General features: G+C 31.2%; 1 protein-coding gene across 1 annotated transcript; it reads left to right on the top strand.

Annotated features, from left to right (window-relative positions):
- The first annotated feature begins 627 nt into the window (after nucleotides 1-627).
- On the top strand, nucleotides 628-9195 carry LOC108323306 (C-terminal binding protein AN). Its single transcript, XM_017555720.2, has 7 exons — nucleotides 628-1332; nucleotides 3533-3686; nucleotides 3782-3912; nucleotides 6994-7764; nucleotides 7927-7974; nucleotides 8193-8306; nucleotides 8821-9195. Exons 1-7 carry the CDS (start codon nucleotides 775-777, stop codon nucleotides 8890-8892), a joined length of 1848 nt encoding a protein of 615 aa, XP_017411209.1. The 5' UTR covers nucleotides 628-774; the 3' UTR covers nucleotides 8893-9195.
- The last annotated feature ends 4869 nt before the right edge of the window (nucleotides 9196-14064 follow it).

Consider the following 14064-nt stretch of genomic DNA (forward strand, 5'->3'; position numbering starts at 1 on the left):
AAACAATCTCATTATTACTGTATTTGATGCATTTTGTATTTGATGCATTTATTACAGGTTTGTTTTCTTTAATAAGCAATTTAAAAATCTTCAAAATGCTTACAATCTAAAAATATATATGTAATCGATATAAAAAAAATATTTTCTTTTTAAAGTAAATACATTTATTTTTATAGTTATTTTTTTCTATTTTCTCTCTCTTCTCACCTCTACCAAACAAACGCAATCTGATTGTCATTAAATCCAATTATACTATGCAAGCTTAATTTTCAGTAGAAAATAGGCCAACATTACTAACTTACTTTTCTTTTGTTTCTGTTTTCTCCAACTATAAGTATAATTATACGTAAAAACCAGTTCTATTAAGAATTTTAATTATATAAAAATATCAAAATACAACTTTATTCATCCCATCCTAATAGAAAAAGAAACAAACTATTTTTCGATTCAAATATAAATAAATTTTAACTATTTAAATATCTTAATATCAAGTTTAATAAAATATCAGTATGAGTAAACCATATGAGCTGATTTCTTATATATTAATTTTTTATTAATTTCTTAAAAAGATTAGAAAATATAAAAAAAGAAGAAAATAAATAAAAAATAAAATCCTTTTTAATTTCTTAGAGGTGGTTGAAAATGGCTGGTTCCAAAAGTGGCGACAGAGAGAGGGCGTTTTAAAGCGAAAGCATAGCTTAAAGCATAACTGAGAAGGCAAAGGAGTGAAGGCAAGAGTGGAAGGTAGAGTAGCAGATCCAATCGTGTGCGGCAATGCCTCACCGTAACAATCCTGCGTCTCTGCCCCTCGTCGTCACCCTAAACTGCATCGACGACTGTTCTCTCGAGCTCCAATCCCTCGCCGGCGTCGCCGGCGTCGAGCATGTTCCCCTCAGCCGCCTCTCCGAAGGCAAGATCGAGTCTGCTGCCGCGGTCCTCCTGCACTCCCTCGCCTACCTCCCGCGCGCCGCCCAGCGCCGCCTCCGTTCCTACCACCTCATCCTCTGCCTCGGCTCCGCCGACCGCGCCGTCGACTCCGCCCTTGCCGCTGACCTCGGCCTTCGCCTCGTCCACGTCGACACCTCGCGCGCCGAGGAGATCGCAGACACCGTCATGGCGCTCTTCCTCGGCCTCCTCCGCCGCACGCACCTCCTCTCCCGCCACGCGCTCTCCGCCTCCGGCTGGCTCGGCTCCGTCCAGCCTCTCTGCCGTGGGATGCGCCGCTGCCGCGGCCTTGTTCTCGGCATCGTCGGAATCTCCGCGTCGGCTAGGTCTTTGGCCACTCGCAGCTTGGCCTTCAAAATGAGCGTGCTCTATTTTGATACTCAAGCAGTACGTATTTTTAATCTTTCCTTCATTGAGTGAAGAACCCTTCTTCAGTTGAAATTAAAATAGTAATCGATGTATCAATGCTTTAATTTTGTGATCCACTTGTTGTTTGTGAGACTTGATTCTTAATTGATATTGTAGCATTTGTTTCATGATTCTGAAGCATTTTTTGTTTTTGTGGCACTGTAACTGGTGTGTAACAGTTTGGATTTTATGATTAGCGTGTGCGTTAACACTATTGAAATTCAACTTACAAGAAACCAGACAAAAAGGTGGAAATACTGGAACAAAGCATCTGTTTGGTTTGAACTCATTTGTATGGAAAAGTCACAAATGCTCTTTGACCATTCATTGGCGCATTCCTGGACAATGGTAGTTCATAATGAATTCAGTTTTTGATAGAATTAGAATAGCATGTATGGATTTGTTGTTCAGTCCGTGCAAACAAGCATTTCTGTTACTAGAATAGTGTACACGGTATTTTTTATTTACTATAATTAGGTACTGCTATCCAGAACTAACGAATTCTTGATACTTAAATCTTAGATTAAGCTCTAAAAGACAAAGGACGGTCTCCAGAGAGAAGTCAGAAGGAATCCAAAATTTTTTCAATGCTTTGTGGTTCACCTCATCTCTTTCTAAGTAGTTATATAATATGTACCATTTAAATGTTCCACTCATACAAAATTCTCCAGCATGACATTTGATTTCTTCTAATGCATGAAACATATATTCCTCCATGCTGTCCCTAACCAGATCCACTTGACCCCATGATCATCTAATTTTTGCTTTCATCTTAACTATCATGCCCTTCATTTCCTTTTGTAATTTTGCCTGGCATCATTCCAGCATGCTTCATGATAAGCACCCCAAGCATTTGGAAAGCTCATCCTTAAAATCTAGATGTCAAGGGGCAAGAATTAAGAACCCAACACTAAAATACTCTCTTCAGCGTCAAATATTACTTGGTGTGGGACTTAGGCATCCCAGAATACCGAAACCCTTATCATAGTACCACACTTAAGAAGTTTTCACACTATGATACTGGGTGACACTTTAGTCAACTTTCTCGTTAGTCATAACTCTTCACTAGTTTGAACCCTTTGTAAGTAGCCATTTTTCAGACACTGACAATCAGCTCCGGTAATAATTAATAAGCATCCTAGCATTGGGGAACCCAACCTTAAAGACTAGTTGTTATGGGGAAGAACCAACACTTGAATACTTTACCGAGCTTCGCATATTACTCTATGTGAGACTTAAGCACCACATAATACTCAAGTCCCTCCATTCTTTCATCTACTTAAATTCTATTTTCAGGTAAGAATAAGATACTGTGGTCTAACGTGAGACTTTACTGTTGTTTGGTTTAACTTATTTTAATGAAATAATAGCTTATTTTGACAGTTTCTACAGATAGCTTAAAAAAATAGGTGATTATTTCCCCCAAATTTAAGCTAAGTTGTTAGTGGAAATTCCTGTGTTTTTTCTTAAACCAATGAATTTGTATCCTATTTTTGATTGTGAGAATTGACTATTAGTTGCTATAAACTCTTTCCATGGTTAATGCAAAAGCTTCAATTTATCTTAATCGCAATTGTTCCATAATAGTCCTTGAGGACTTTTTAAAATAAAAACTTGAAATAGTAGTCTGTACTTTTTTAGTTCACGTTTGATGATTGTTTATTAGTTGGAGAGCCGATGAATCTATTTGTTGGTATAAATTCTTATTGGATAAATTTGATATGATGATACTCTCTTCAAATGGGGCTTGAATTTTGTGTAGTCAGTAAACTTTGTAATATAACTATGTATGCTATTTCTTCATTTTGTTAACATGCTGATCAGACTTTTGTTAAGGGTGAATGAGCCTTTTCATTTCTTCATAACAATCATAAAATGTTATATTTGTTTCAGCTTCGTTTTGCCTTAAGGTTTCTGTTGCCCTAGAAACTTGCACAAGGGTATGCATATTCAATTAATTCAGTACCAGTAGCTTCGTGAAAGGGGTTACAAAAGGCTTGATTGTTCTGTATTTCAACTTCTGAATGTTTATTTCGTAGTCTGCTCTCTTTATTTTTCATTTTTCATTTGTTTCTTTGGAACATTGGAACTTAGCATGACTTGTACTAGTTTCAAAGCTGACCGAATACTATAAGGTTTTTACTAATTGATAATTTTGTCGTCAACCTTGCACTCACAGGGAAAAGGAAAAGCAAAGTTCCCTCCTGCAGCACGAAGAATGGATACTCTTAATGATTTACTTGCTGCAAGTGACCTTGTATCACTCCATTGTGCTTTAACAAATGAAACAATGCAGATTATTAATGCCGAATGTCTTCAACATGTGAAGCCTGGTATTTACTTGTTCATATGCTACTATATATTTTTCTTTGTTTCTGTTAGTTATTTATTGTTTGAGTTATCTTACAAATATATAATGTTTCCATAGGAGCTTTTCTTGTAAATACGGGCAGTAGTCAGCTTTTGGATGATTGTGCTGTAAAACAGCTCTTGATTGATGGAACCATAGCTGGATGTGCTTTGGATGGTGCAGAAGGGCCCCAATGGATGGAAGCATGGGTACGGTAAATTTAGGTTTTATATTCTTTAATTTGTAAGGTATGATGCAGACATTCACAAAAGTTTAAACTACTGATTGAAACTCACAACTTATTGTTCCTTTACTTTCATACTTGAATGTTTCAAAGGAAGTCAAGTTTTACTTCTGTCAGATATAATAGGAACTCGAGTGCATTTGATTAAGTGCAAAATAAGAAAATAAGTTGCCACAAGCATCAAAAAATAAATGCACTTGTGTTTGTGGAGTATAATTTTCATCTCAAGATAAGACAAAAGTGTAGAGAAGAGAAGGGGGGATACTTATGATCACATACGTTTATTCAATATTGAATCAGTTGATTAATGAATTATTGAAAAAGAAATTTCTTCTTACCAATTTGTGCTGTGCTACACGGGTGAATATACTTGTGTATTGGTTTTGACTAGGGGCTCGTAGCAAGGAATGGAAGAGAGATGTCTGATTGGGTTTAGAATTAGAACTTAAAAAAATAAACTGCTTTAAAAATTTAATACATATATTCTTTTCATTTTGTTTTATCGGTCTAAGAAACTTAAACTCAAAGGTTGAGATGAAGGGAAAGTTCATTATAGAAGATGAGGATGAAATTGAAGATATTATTCAAGATGGGAGGAAGGGGAAGATCTTTTGATATGGGATGATGAAGATGAACGAAGTAATGTTGATTTTGGGGATGACGAATGATGATCAAATTGTCCATTTGGACTTTGGCCATACTGATTTCTAGTCTTTTTTTTTTTGTGGGGTGGCTTTATTGCTAAATTTAACCAGTCACTTTTTTTTTCAGTGTGACTAGTGATTTATCTCTGTTTTACTTGAGAATAAGTATTTAAGAGAAGCTACTTGAGAGATTCAAGTGAAATTTCTCTTCAGAGTCATTTATTTAGAGAGATATGTATCTTGTGACAGAAGTACAAAGAGAGAGGAAAATAATAAAAACTAAAGACAGCCGATGACAGATAGATACAACAAACACTTTTGAAGTTTTTTATTCTATTTTTCTAGCCATATAGTGAGCTATTTGGCTTCTTTATGTTAACATGCTCTTAGTCTATTGTTATTAGGCATGGATTTGTGCTTTTAATTTTCGATTAGTTGTAAATGTTCTTTTTCTTATTGATAATGAATATTACAACTCACTTCATGAATCGGAAAATAGCCATTTTGATTCCCAATGTGACAACCATTTTTTACTTCAAACTACTCCATTTTCCTCATTCAATATTGTTGGAAGTCTCACATCGACTAGAGATAAAGCTAGCTTACAGTATATAAGTAGGTGCAAATCTTACTTTACAAACTAATTTTGTAAGACTGAGTTAAACTTAAAGTCTATTTCTTAACATGGTATTAGAACCATGGTTTAGAACCTATCATAGCAAGATTTGTTGTTGAGTTTATTGTTCCACCCGTTATTGGGCTGCAATTGAATCACCTATTAATGTCTAATTTCACGCTCAATATGTATATGCTTCGACGTGAGGGGTGTGTGTTGGAAGTCTTACATCGACTAGAGATAAGGTTAGTTTACAGTACATAAGTGGGTACAAATCTCACTTTACAAGCTGGTTTTGTAAGATTGAGTTATGCTTAAAGTCTATTTCTTAACAAATATTGTACTACCCTTAACTAGGATTTTGTCAAGTATCTCTTTCAAAAAAGATGCTCTTTCCTTGTGATAAGTGGGAGGTTTTAAACCCCTTAGATATTCAGCAACCGATTTCAGCATTTTGATAGTTAGGAATTTCTCACCAAATTAAATGGCAAAATATTGCCATAAATGCATTTGTAGATGTCTTGAGTGACCAACTATCTATCGTTCAACACCTCATTCATTGTATTTTCTTCATAGATGCTGAAATTCCCTCCTTCCTCTTCACAAATGATTTCACATTTCTGTTCTTTTAGCATCTTGGATACGAACATCAAATTATTCTTGATCATTTGCCCCTTTATCTTCTTTTTCTATCTCCTAATAGCTTCAAATCGTCTCTCTAACTTCATCATGAATAGATGTGCAAATCTAACATTCTCCTTTATTCGGGCAAAAATGTGATGTTTGATCCTTGCAGCAGCACCACAACATTTATGCAAACAGTGGAGGAACACTCTGGCTTCATCTGATAACGATGTCCCTTTTCTTCTGCTGGCCCAATATCCTACTAGAAAAAACTGATGCAACAGTAACAGGGAAGTAAATACATGAGAATAGAAGTGGAAAGAGACTGGGTGGGGGGTGACTCAAACTGAGTAAATGAGGCATTAATAGAGAGGGCACAAAGCATTAATATTCTGACTTTGGTTCAAAATAGGAAAGGAATTCGCCATTTCCCCTCCAATTTTATAAAAATTTGTGAAACAAACACTGGTATTGCTATTGCTCAGACTTAGTTGATTAGAAAGATATGGCACCTTTTTTGTGATAATGGAATGCAAACATTGGTAGTCTATGATGATCATAATAACAGGCCGTTGCATATTGACAAATGGAGGATTTTCTCAAAACTGACTCAAAACCCGTTCTATTTTGTGTGCTTGATTCACTTTGCAAGAATTGCATGATAAGGCACCAATTAGCAATTCTTCAAATAAAGAAGTGATTTATGCAATTTAGCAAATGATTCAAGTTAAACAATGAATTTCCTGACAATTTGTATCAAACTCTGAAGATTTTGTATCCAATCAGGACACAGGTCATACCATCTTATGATAATCAAGGTCAAAGTTTTCATTCAAAAGTTATACAAGTTTACGTGTCAGTGTTATGGTTAAACATCTCTTTGCCCCTTTGTCATCTAGAGGACTCGATGCTTTGGAATATGATTATTCTTTATCAGAGTAATACTGGGATTAATGGAAAAACTGTATTGTCAAACTAAAATAGGTTTTGTAAAAGATTGTTGGCTTCATGCAATTTGATTTTTGTATTTGCTACTCTTAATCATGTACATATACACAAACACTACATTACATATTAGATTATGTCCTGTCAGTGTATAGCAATGATAGTTTAACAAAAAGGATGGTACTATAACATACTTTTGATATGTCTTCTACATCAGGTGAAGGAGATGCCTAATGTGTTGATACTTCCCCGAAGTGCAGATTACAGTGAAGAGGTTTGGATGGAGATAAGGGAGAAAGCGATATCCATATTACAAACATTCTTCATTGATGGAATTATTCCGAAGAATGCCATGTCAGATGTGGAAGAAGAGAGTGAGGTTGACAATGAAAGCGAACAATCTGATCAGCAATACAAAGAAAATGCTCTCCAGATTATTGTTAGAGAGCAAACAGATGATGTTCACTTAAGTCCTGATAGTTCCCAAAAGAAAGGAAGTACTCAAGTGAAAGAGTCTTCATCCCAGCTTCAGGTTTCAAGTTTGTCTCATAGTACCTCTGCTAGGTCTGAAGGAAGGCGTAGCAGGTCAGGTAAAAAGGCCAAAAAAAGGCATACCCGTCAAAAGTCCCAACAAAAACCAGAAGATCCTTCTGCACTGGAGAAAGAAGGCACGTCTCAGAGAGATGACACTGCTATGAGTGGCACTGATCAAGCTTTGAGCTCCAGCTCTGAAGATTCAAGAAGTAGAAAAACTCCAATAGAAATGCAAGAACCAACTAGTTCTCAAGTAAAATCAAGTGTGAGACTTAGTGGAAACTGTACTGAACTATTGAGAGATGGATATGTTATAGCACTGTATGCTAGAGACCGCCCTGCCCTTCATGTTTCAAGGCAAAGAGTTAAAGGTGGAGGTTGGATCATGGATTCCATGTCTAATGTGTCAAAAAGAGACCCTGCTGCACAGTTCCTTATCATTTTCAGAAGCAAGGTTTGTCTTGAAGGAACTTTGCACTTATCCTAGTCACTTTATTTTACGTGGCATCAGGGATTTCAAATATTAGTTTAGGATTTTGCAATGGTGTAAGATATATTTTTAGCTCAAGTGTTCTGCAAATTAGCTGATATTTGAGTGTTAATACATTTGCTTCAGGACACAATTGGATTGCGATCTCTTGCTGCCGGTGGTAAATTATTGCAGGTAAAATTGCATTATCATGCTCAGTTTATCAATTTTATCATATATATCCTTTAGAATTTATTATTATCATATATATTGATTCTTTCGCATGCTGTATTTGTGTGAGTAGTATATTTTCTACAAAAGCTAAAATTTTAGACATACGGCTAAATTGTTATTTATGTTTCACTTCAAAGACGATGTTTTTTTAATTTGGTTAAAAACTGTCATTTTTGCAGATCAATAGAAGAATGGAGTTTGTATTTGCTAGTCATAGTTTTGATGTTTGGGAAAACTGGACACTAGAAGGTTCCTTACAGGAATGCAGACTGGTGAACTGCAGAAACCCATCAGTAAGTTTTCTTTGTTTTTTATTTGTTGCAATCAGTGTTTGATACATTGGTATGACATTTAAATGGTTCCCTGCAATCTGATAATTAATTGCAAAACATTTTTAGTTGGCTGAATATGGTGTTGAGGCTTTCCAAAATTGGTTATAACTTGTAATTGTACAGCCTCATCTTTCTTAACTTTCCTCAAATATTCTATTACTTTGTGTGGAACATTCGTTAGAGAGAAGTAGAGGAGATGGCTTTTAGGGGCTCATTTTGTTTCTTCGCTTGCCATTTTAATTTTTCGTATGAACAAAAATTGTCAACTATTAGCTTCTTTCATCAGTTTACTAGAGCAAGTCGTTTCTCTGATGCATCATACATAGTATACAATAAATAATTCGTGTTGCTTCATTGTTATATCCATGCTTGTCATTGGCTATGATCATATACAAGCTGATAATTTAGTTTGTTAAATTTCTGAAAACTGATCGGTTAATCCTTGCGCACTTCCTCTTATTGACACAAATACTAGGCTGTTTTGGATGTACGCGTTGAGATATTGGCAACTGTAGGCGAAGATGGAGTTACTCGTTGGATTGAATAGAGAATGATTCTAGGTCTGTAATACTCAAAAAGGAGCTTGTAAATTACTCCTGTCACGTGATTTGATGATCTTTCAAATGTTTCTTTGTCAAAGATTGGAATGTATTTATAGTGTAGAGCATAACTTTTTCTTCTTCTTTTGCTTCTTTTTCTTTATTATTTATTGAAGAATTTCATGAGATTTCATTTTGTATGCACTTGGCCTCGTGTGATGATCTTTGGGTTGTCCTGTTGCAGTTTGATCTGTAACACTTATTTCTCAACCTTCTCAAGTATTGCACCAGTGGAGCGATTCTCAGTTTAATTGATTTAACTTTGTTTGTAGATAATAACATTGTTTATAATCCATTATCATTGATTTTCAAAAAAATTATTTAATCCTTTGGTTGAAAGCTCGTTATTCTATTAATATTGAACTCAACATGTAAAAGTAATTTGTTAAACTTAATTTGATAAAAAGTAGTAGGTAAAAATATTCGTTGGAATTTAATCCAAGACATTATTGTAGAAAATAAAAATATGTAGTATTAATTACAATAAAATAGTGTTTAAGCATTAGCGTACAGGATATGAGTTTTTTTCAACGATAATCGGAAATTTAATTTGTTTGTAACTATCTAATTCTATGTATTGGTTTAGTACGTTATAAATTTTAATCACTGTATAATTTTTTTATATTTTATTTTACTTCATCTATTAGAAACCGAAAAGTTAAAGTTGTGTTCATTTTCCCATCTCGGCTGTAGGAGAAAGATAATATGAATGGTTGCTAGTTTATATTTTATCTTTTCTCTGTTCAGTTTCATCTTTTTAACATTTTTAAAAAACTCATTTTTTAGGGCCAATGCAAATAGATTATAAAGATTCTTTGTACTATGAGTTGAGGGGAATCTATTTGCTCAAAGTTGACAGTACTGAAGAACTTTAAACTAATAATTTTGTTTAATTAAATAAATAAAATCACATTGAAACTAGACAGATTGTATAAATGATTAATACCAAATTTAATAATTTCGTCGATATTAACAATTCATGAACAGTTTACATATATCATAGAAAAATTAAAATTATATAAATCCCGTTATATTGTAACACATTTTGAGTACATGCAATGAAAGAATATTAAGCATTAAATTAGTAAAATAATTAAAAAAACACAAACGAAAATAGCTACTTATAAATGAGACGTACTTGAACAGCTTATTTTTTCTAATGAACTGTAAACAGTAAAACGAAAAAAAAAAACAAGAAAATTTAACACGTAATAAAATAATGTGATGAAAGGAGATCAACACAAAGATTAACGTTGTAGAAATAGTTTTATGGATTGTTATATATTTTTGTATTGATTGACATAAGTTGACTTTTATACATAACCTATTTCCGAGTTCTGCACAAGACTTGATGGAGAAGTTCTGTTGTAGAGTGAGATGAGTGATGAGATTAGCACTTTGGATGGCTCATTAACATTGGAACTTACATGATTAACAGTTCCCTTTGTGTGACGAAGCCCTGTTGGTAGTATAGAAGAATATGTATTTGTATTCTAAAATCCGACATAATTATGAAAAAGTTCTATAATTCAAACAAAATATCTAAGTCTTGCTAACCAACAAAATATCTAGCTATGATATTTGTGCCACTAAGAAATCCCATCAACTCAAACACATATTTCATGTGATACTTTGGTTAAACATTTCCCATCAGTATCAGCTCACAGAAAAGACAACCGTACCTCCCATGGAATCTCTACAAAGCTGCTCTCTGTGTTGTTCAGAAAACATCCTCTTGGGAAAAATCAAAAGCTACATTTTACAATACGGAATTTTGTTAAATAGTTTTGACTTGATTCAGAAATATGACTGCAACACCACACTACCTTTTACTTTTTAAATAAACACAATCCCTTCTATTTTTATGTTGAGTTCATTTACTCATAATTTATTGTTTAAAGAGAATTGTGTTGACGAATTATCAATAAAAAAATACTTTCACTTGCATGGATTTAAGAGGAAAGAAAAACGAGTAATGGTGGGATTTGTTGATTTTTATTCATCGCAAAGTGCTTTGATTTGAAGGAATTTGGGATAAATTTTCATTTTTGTCCTTGACAAGCAATTGGTTTGAACTTTGTAATAAGTTGTCTATAGTTATGATTTCTTCTACGAAACGCTTACTGAGTTGGCTAACCTGTATAGGAAACCATTGAATATATTTTATAGTAAAAAATAATTGCAATTATTCTAAATGCATACAAAATATATATTACCATTTTTTATTTTCAAGGTTACATACTTTTTTACCATAACAAGTTATGTACATGAGAATGTAAAGGATTCACAACATAAATTATTAATAATAATTAATAATAATAATAATAAATAATAATAATAATTAATAATAATTATTATTATTATTATTATTTCAGTTTACTAAATTACTATTTTTTTACCTTTTAATAACTAATTTTAATTTTTTTTCTTCTTATAAACATTTTTACAATTAAATATAACATTAACAATTATCATTTTATATTACTTTTATAACTAGGAATATTTTGGTAATTTTTAATCTCTACTAATTAAATAATTTTTTTATCTGTCACATCGGTCAAATCTTACACTAATTTTCATAAATTTTACTTTCAAATTTATCCTCACTTACCTCAAAATCCACTTAAATAAACAACAAAAAAATTTAGCTTCAAATTCATTCATTAACTCTGCTCCAAATCATCTTTCCAAAGTAAACATACCCTTAATCTTTTTCAAATTTCTGTATGTCAGTTTCTATCGTGAACAACTAACATAATTCTCATATTAAATAAGAAATTAATTACCACCATTAATTACTATTCAATATATTAGGAACTTACATAAGAATGCATAAAGTTTGTAAGTGCAGAGTGTAATAATAATAATAATAACAATAATAATAATAATAATAATAATAATAATAATGAATTAAAAAATATTAAATATGTTTATAATCCTAAATTTTAATGTGAAATTAAAATTTATTTATGTTTTTAATATAATTTAGTTTTTAAATTTTAAAAATGGATAAATATAATTCTTTTAATCCAATTGCATTAATTTTTTTTACTTATTAAATTATGTTTTTGACCTTTATTTATTTACATCATTTAACATATTTTAACTCAAATGTTAGCTTACAAAGTCATTTAATATGTGAAAAAAAATATTAACACCATTAAATTAAGATTATATCTTTTAATTTTTAAAGTTTGAAAATTAAAATATATCAAAATTTTAAGTAAACCCAAATTTCAATTTCGCGTCCAAACTTAAAGACTATATTAGATATATTGTTTTTATCTTTTATCTTTAGTTAGTTTTCTATTTATTTTTATTTGTATTTTAAATTTAACACATATTTCTTCTATTATAAATAAAGGATTTTATATATATATATTCAACACAAAGGAGATTAATCTTGTATATAATTTTTTTTCTATATTCAACAAACTAAAAACATATTTAATCTTTAAAGAATAATATTTGACTTTGTAATTATTATAATTTAATATAAATTATAAAGAAACTAATTGTATTCGATAATGGATTGTGAATTATTTTGAATATATATATAAATTATAACTATTTTTCAGCTTATTTTGAATAGATTTTTTTTCAACTTGTCATTTTCATCCCTTTATAACTAAGTAGACTTTTGCATTGTTAGAAAGATAGAAAATCATTGTTAGAAGTTGACACAAAACAAGTTATTGTGAGCTAAGAAGTTGTTGACTATTAAGTCCTCCAAAAAGTTAATGCAACTACAATATATCTGCTTGAATTTTGACCTAAATCTCAATCAGCTTAAGTTATGATCCCTAAACCCTAGTCCTCATATACTCTGAGAAAAAAAGAAAAGGGGGCAAACAAACATAAAGTCATGTTTAAAGGGTAATATATCACTTTTATAACGATGAAAGTCAATTTAGAATCTTTCAAGTTAGTATTTACTACATATCATAAATAATTATAGTGTCAACACCTTTTTTCGATGAACTGTGTTTCATTCATGATTACAAAAAAATATTGTTAATGACATCTTATTCTAGGAAAAAAAATGTATTTTTTTTTTTATTTTGCTTCAGTTAATCAACTCATTTTGATTAATAAATTTAAGAAAAAACATTTTTAGAGGATTTTTATCCATAATTTATTATGTGTTCACTTGAGTTAAAGGATTTGAAAAAGAGTAAATAAAAAAAATTGAAGGGATTTGAAAGTAAAATGTGTATTATTTTTTTTTAAAGGATTTGGAAGTGATTAATAGTATAATTAAAAATAAAGTTTATAAAGAATTTGATTAATGTGATAAATTAGAAAAAGTATTTTAATAAATAAATAAATATTATGAAATTATCTTTAATGATAATAATAATATAACATGATATTTATGAGTAAGATAATATATATATATATATATATATATTAAATTAAGAATTTTACCTCTCTCATGCTACTAACTTCACAAAACTCACCTTTAATGGCTGCAGGAGGAGAAGATCACAAGAAAAATACACATCACATCTGAAATGACTTCACTTGAAACCAACAAAACATGTAAGAAGAAGATAAAAATGCATGAAACAACCACAAATCCTTTCTAATTAGCAAGATGGAATTTGGTATAATAATCTCACAAATTTATGCTTGATTTTTCCTTCAAATAATCACTACATGTAAACGTGACAAATCATCTTATTTTCATTTTCACTACTAATATGCAATTACGATAAAATCATTTCAAAGGAACATAGAATTAAGGTATTTTATCTTTCTTCTATCTTTCGAAAAATTACTTTATATGTATTAAATTAAATTTAAATATAAATGTTGAATGGTTTAATTTTTTTAAAAGTAGTTTAATTAAAATAATGTTATTTTAAAGATCTTTCTGTATTTAATAATAATAATAAATCTTTTAGGAGGGATACTTTATTGAGTGAAGAGGAAGGTTACACAATTTTTTTTATTGTAATTCGTGGTGACAAAGGATGTAAATTTAACTATTTTTGTTTTTATTTATGTAGTAAAAATTTATATTTATATTTGTCCGAAAAATATAAAATTTATGAAACTTTTCATATTTCGTAAAAATAAAAAAATGTAATAAAATATTTAATATTAAAATGATATTT

The sequence above is a fragment of the Vigna angularis genome, chromosome 2 (genome assembly GCF_016808095.1).
Source record: "Vigna angularis cultivar LongXiaoDou No.4 chromosome 2, ASM1680809v1, whole genome shotgun sequence".
Taxonomy (NCBI): Eukaryota; Viridiplantae; Streptophyta; class Magnoliopsida; order Fabales; family Fabaceae; genus Vigna; species Vigna angularis.

Excerpts from the sequence above, each read along its gene's own strand:
- LOC108323306 (XM_017555720.2), top strand. The coding sequence starts at position 775 with ATGCCTCACCGTAACAATCCTGCGTCTCTGCCCCTCGTCGTCACCCTA. Across the intron at positions 1,333-3,532 it reads TCTATTTTGATACTCAAGCA|GGAAAAGGAAAAGCAAAGTT; the intron begins GTACGTATTTTT and ends TTGCACTCACAG. Across the intron at positions 7,765-7,926 it reads TTATCATTTTCAGAAGCAAG|GACACAATTGGATTGCGATC; the intron begins GTTTGTCTTGAA and ends CATTTGCTTCAG.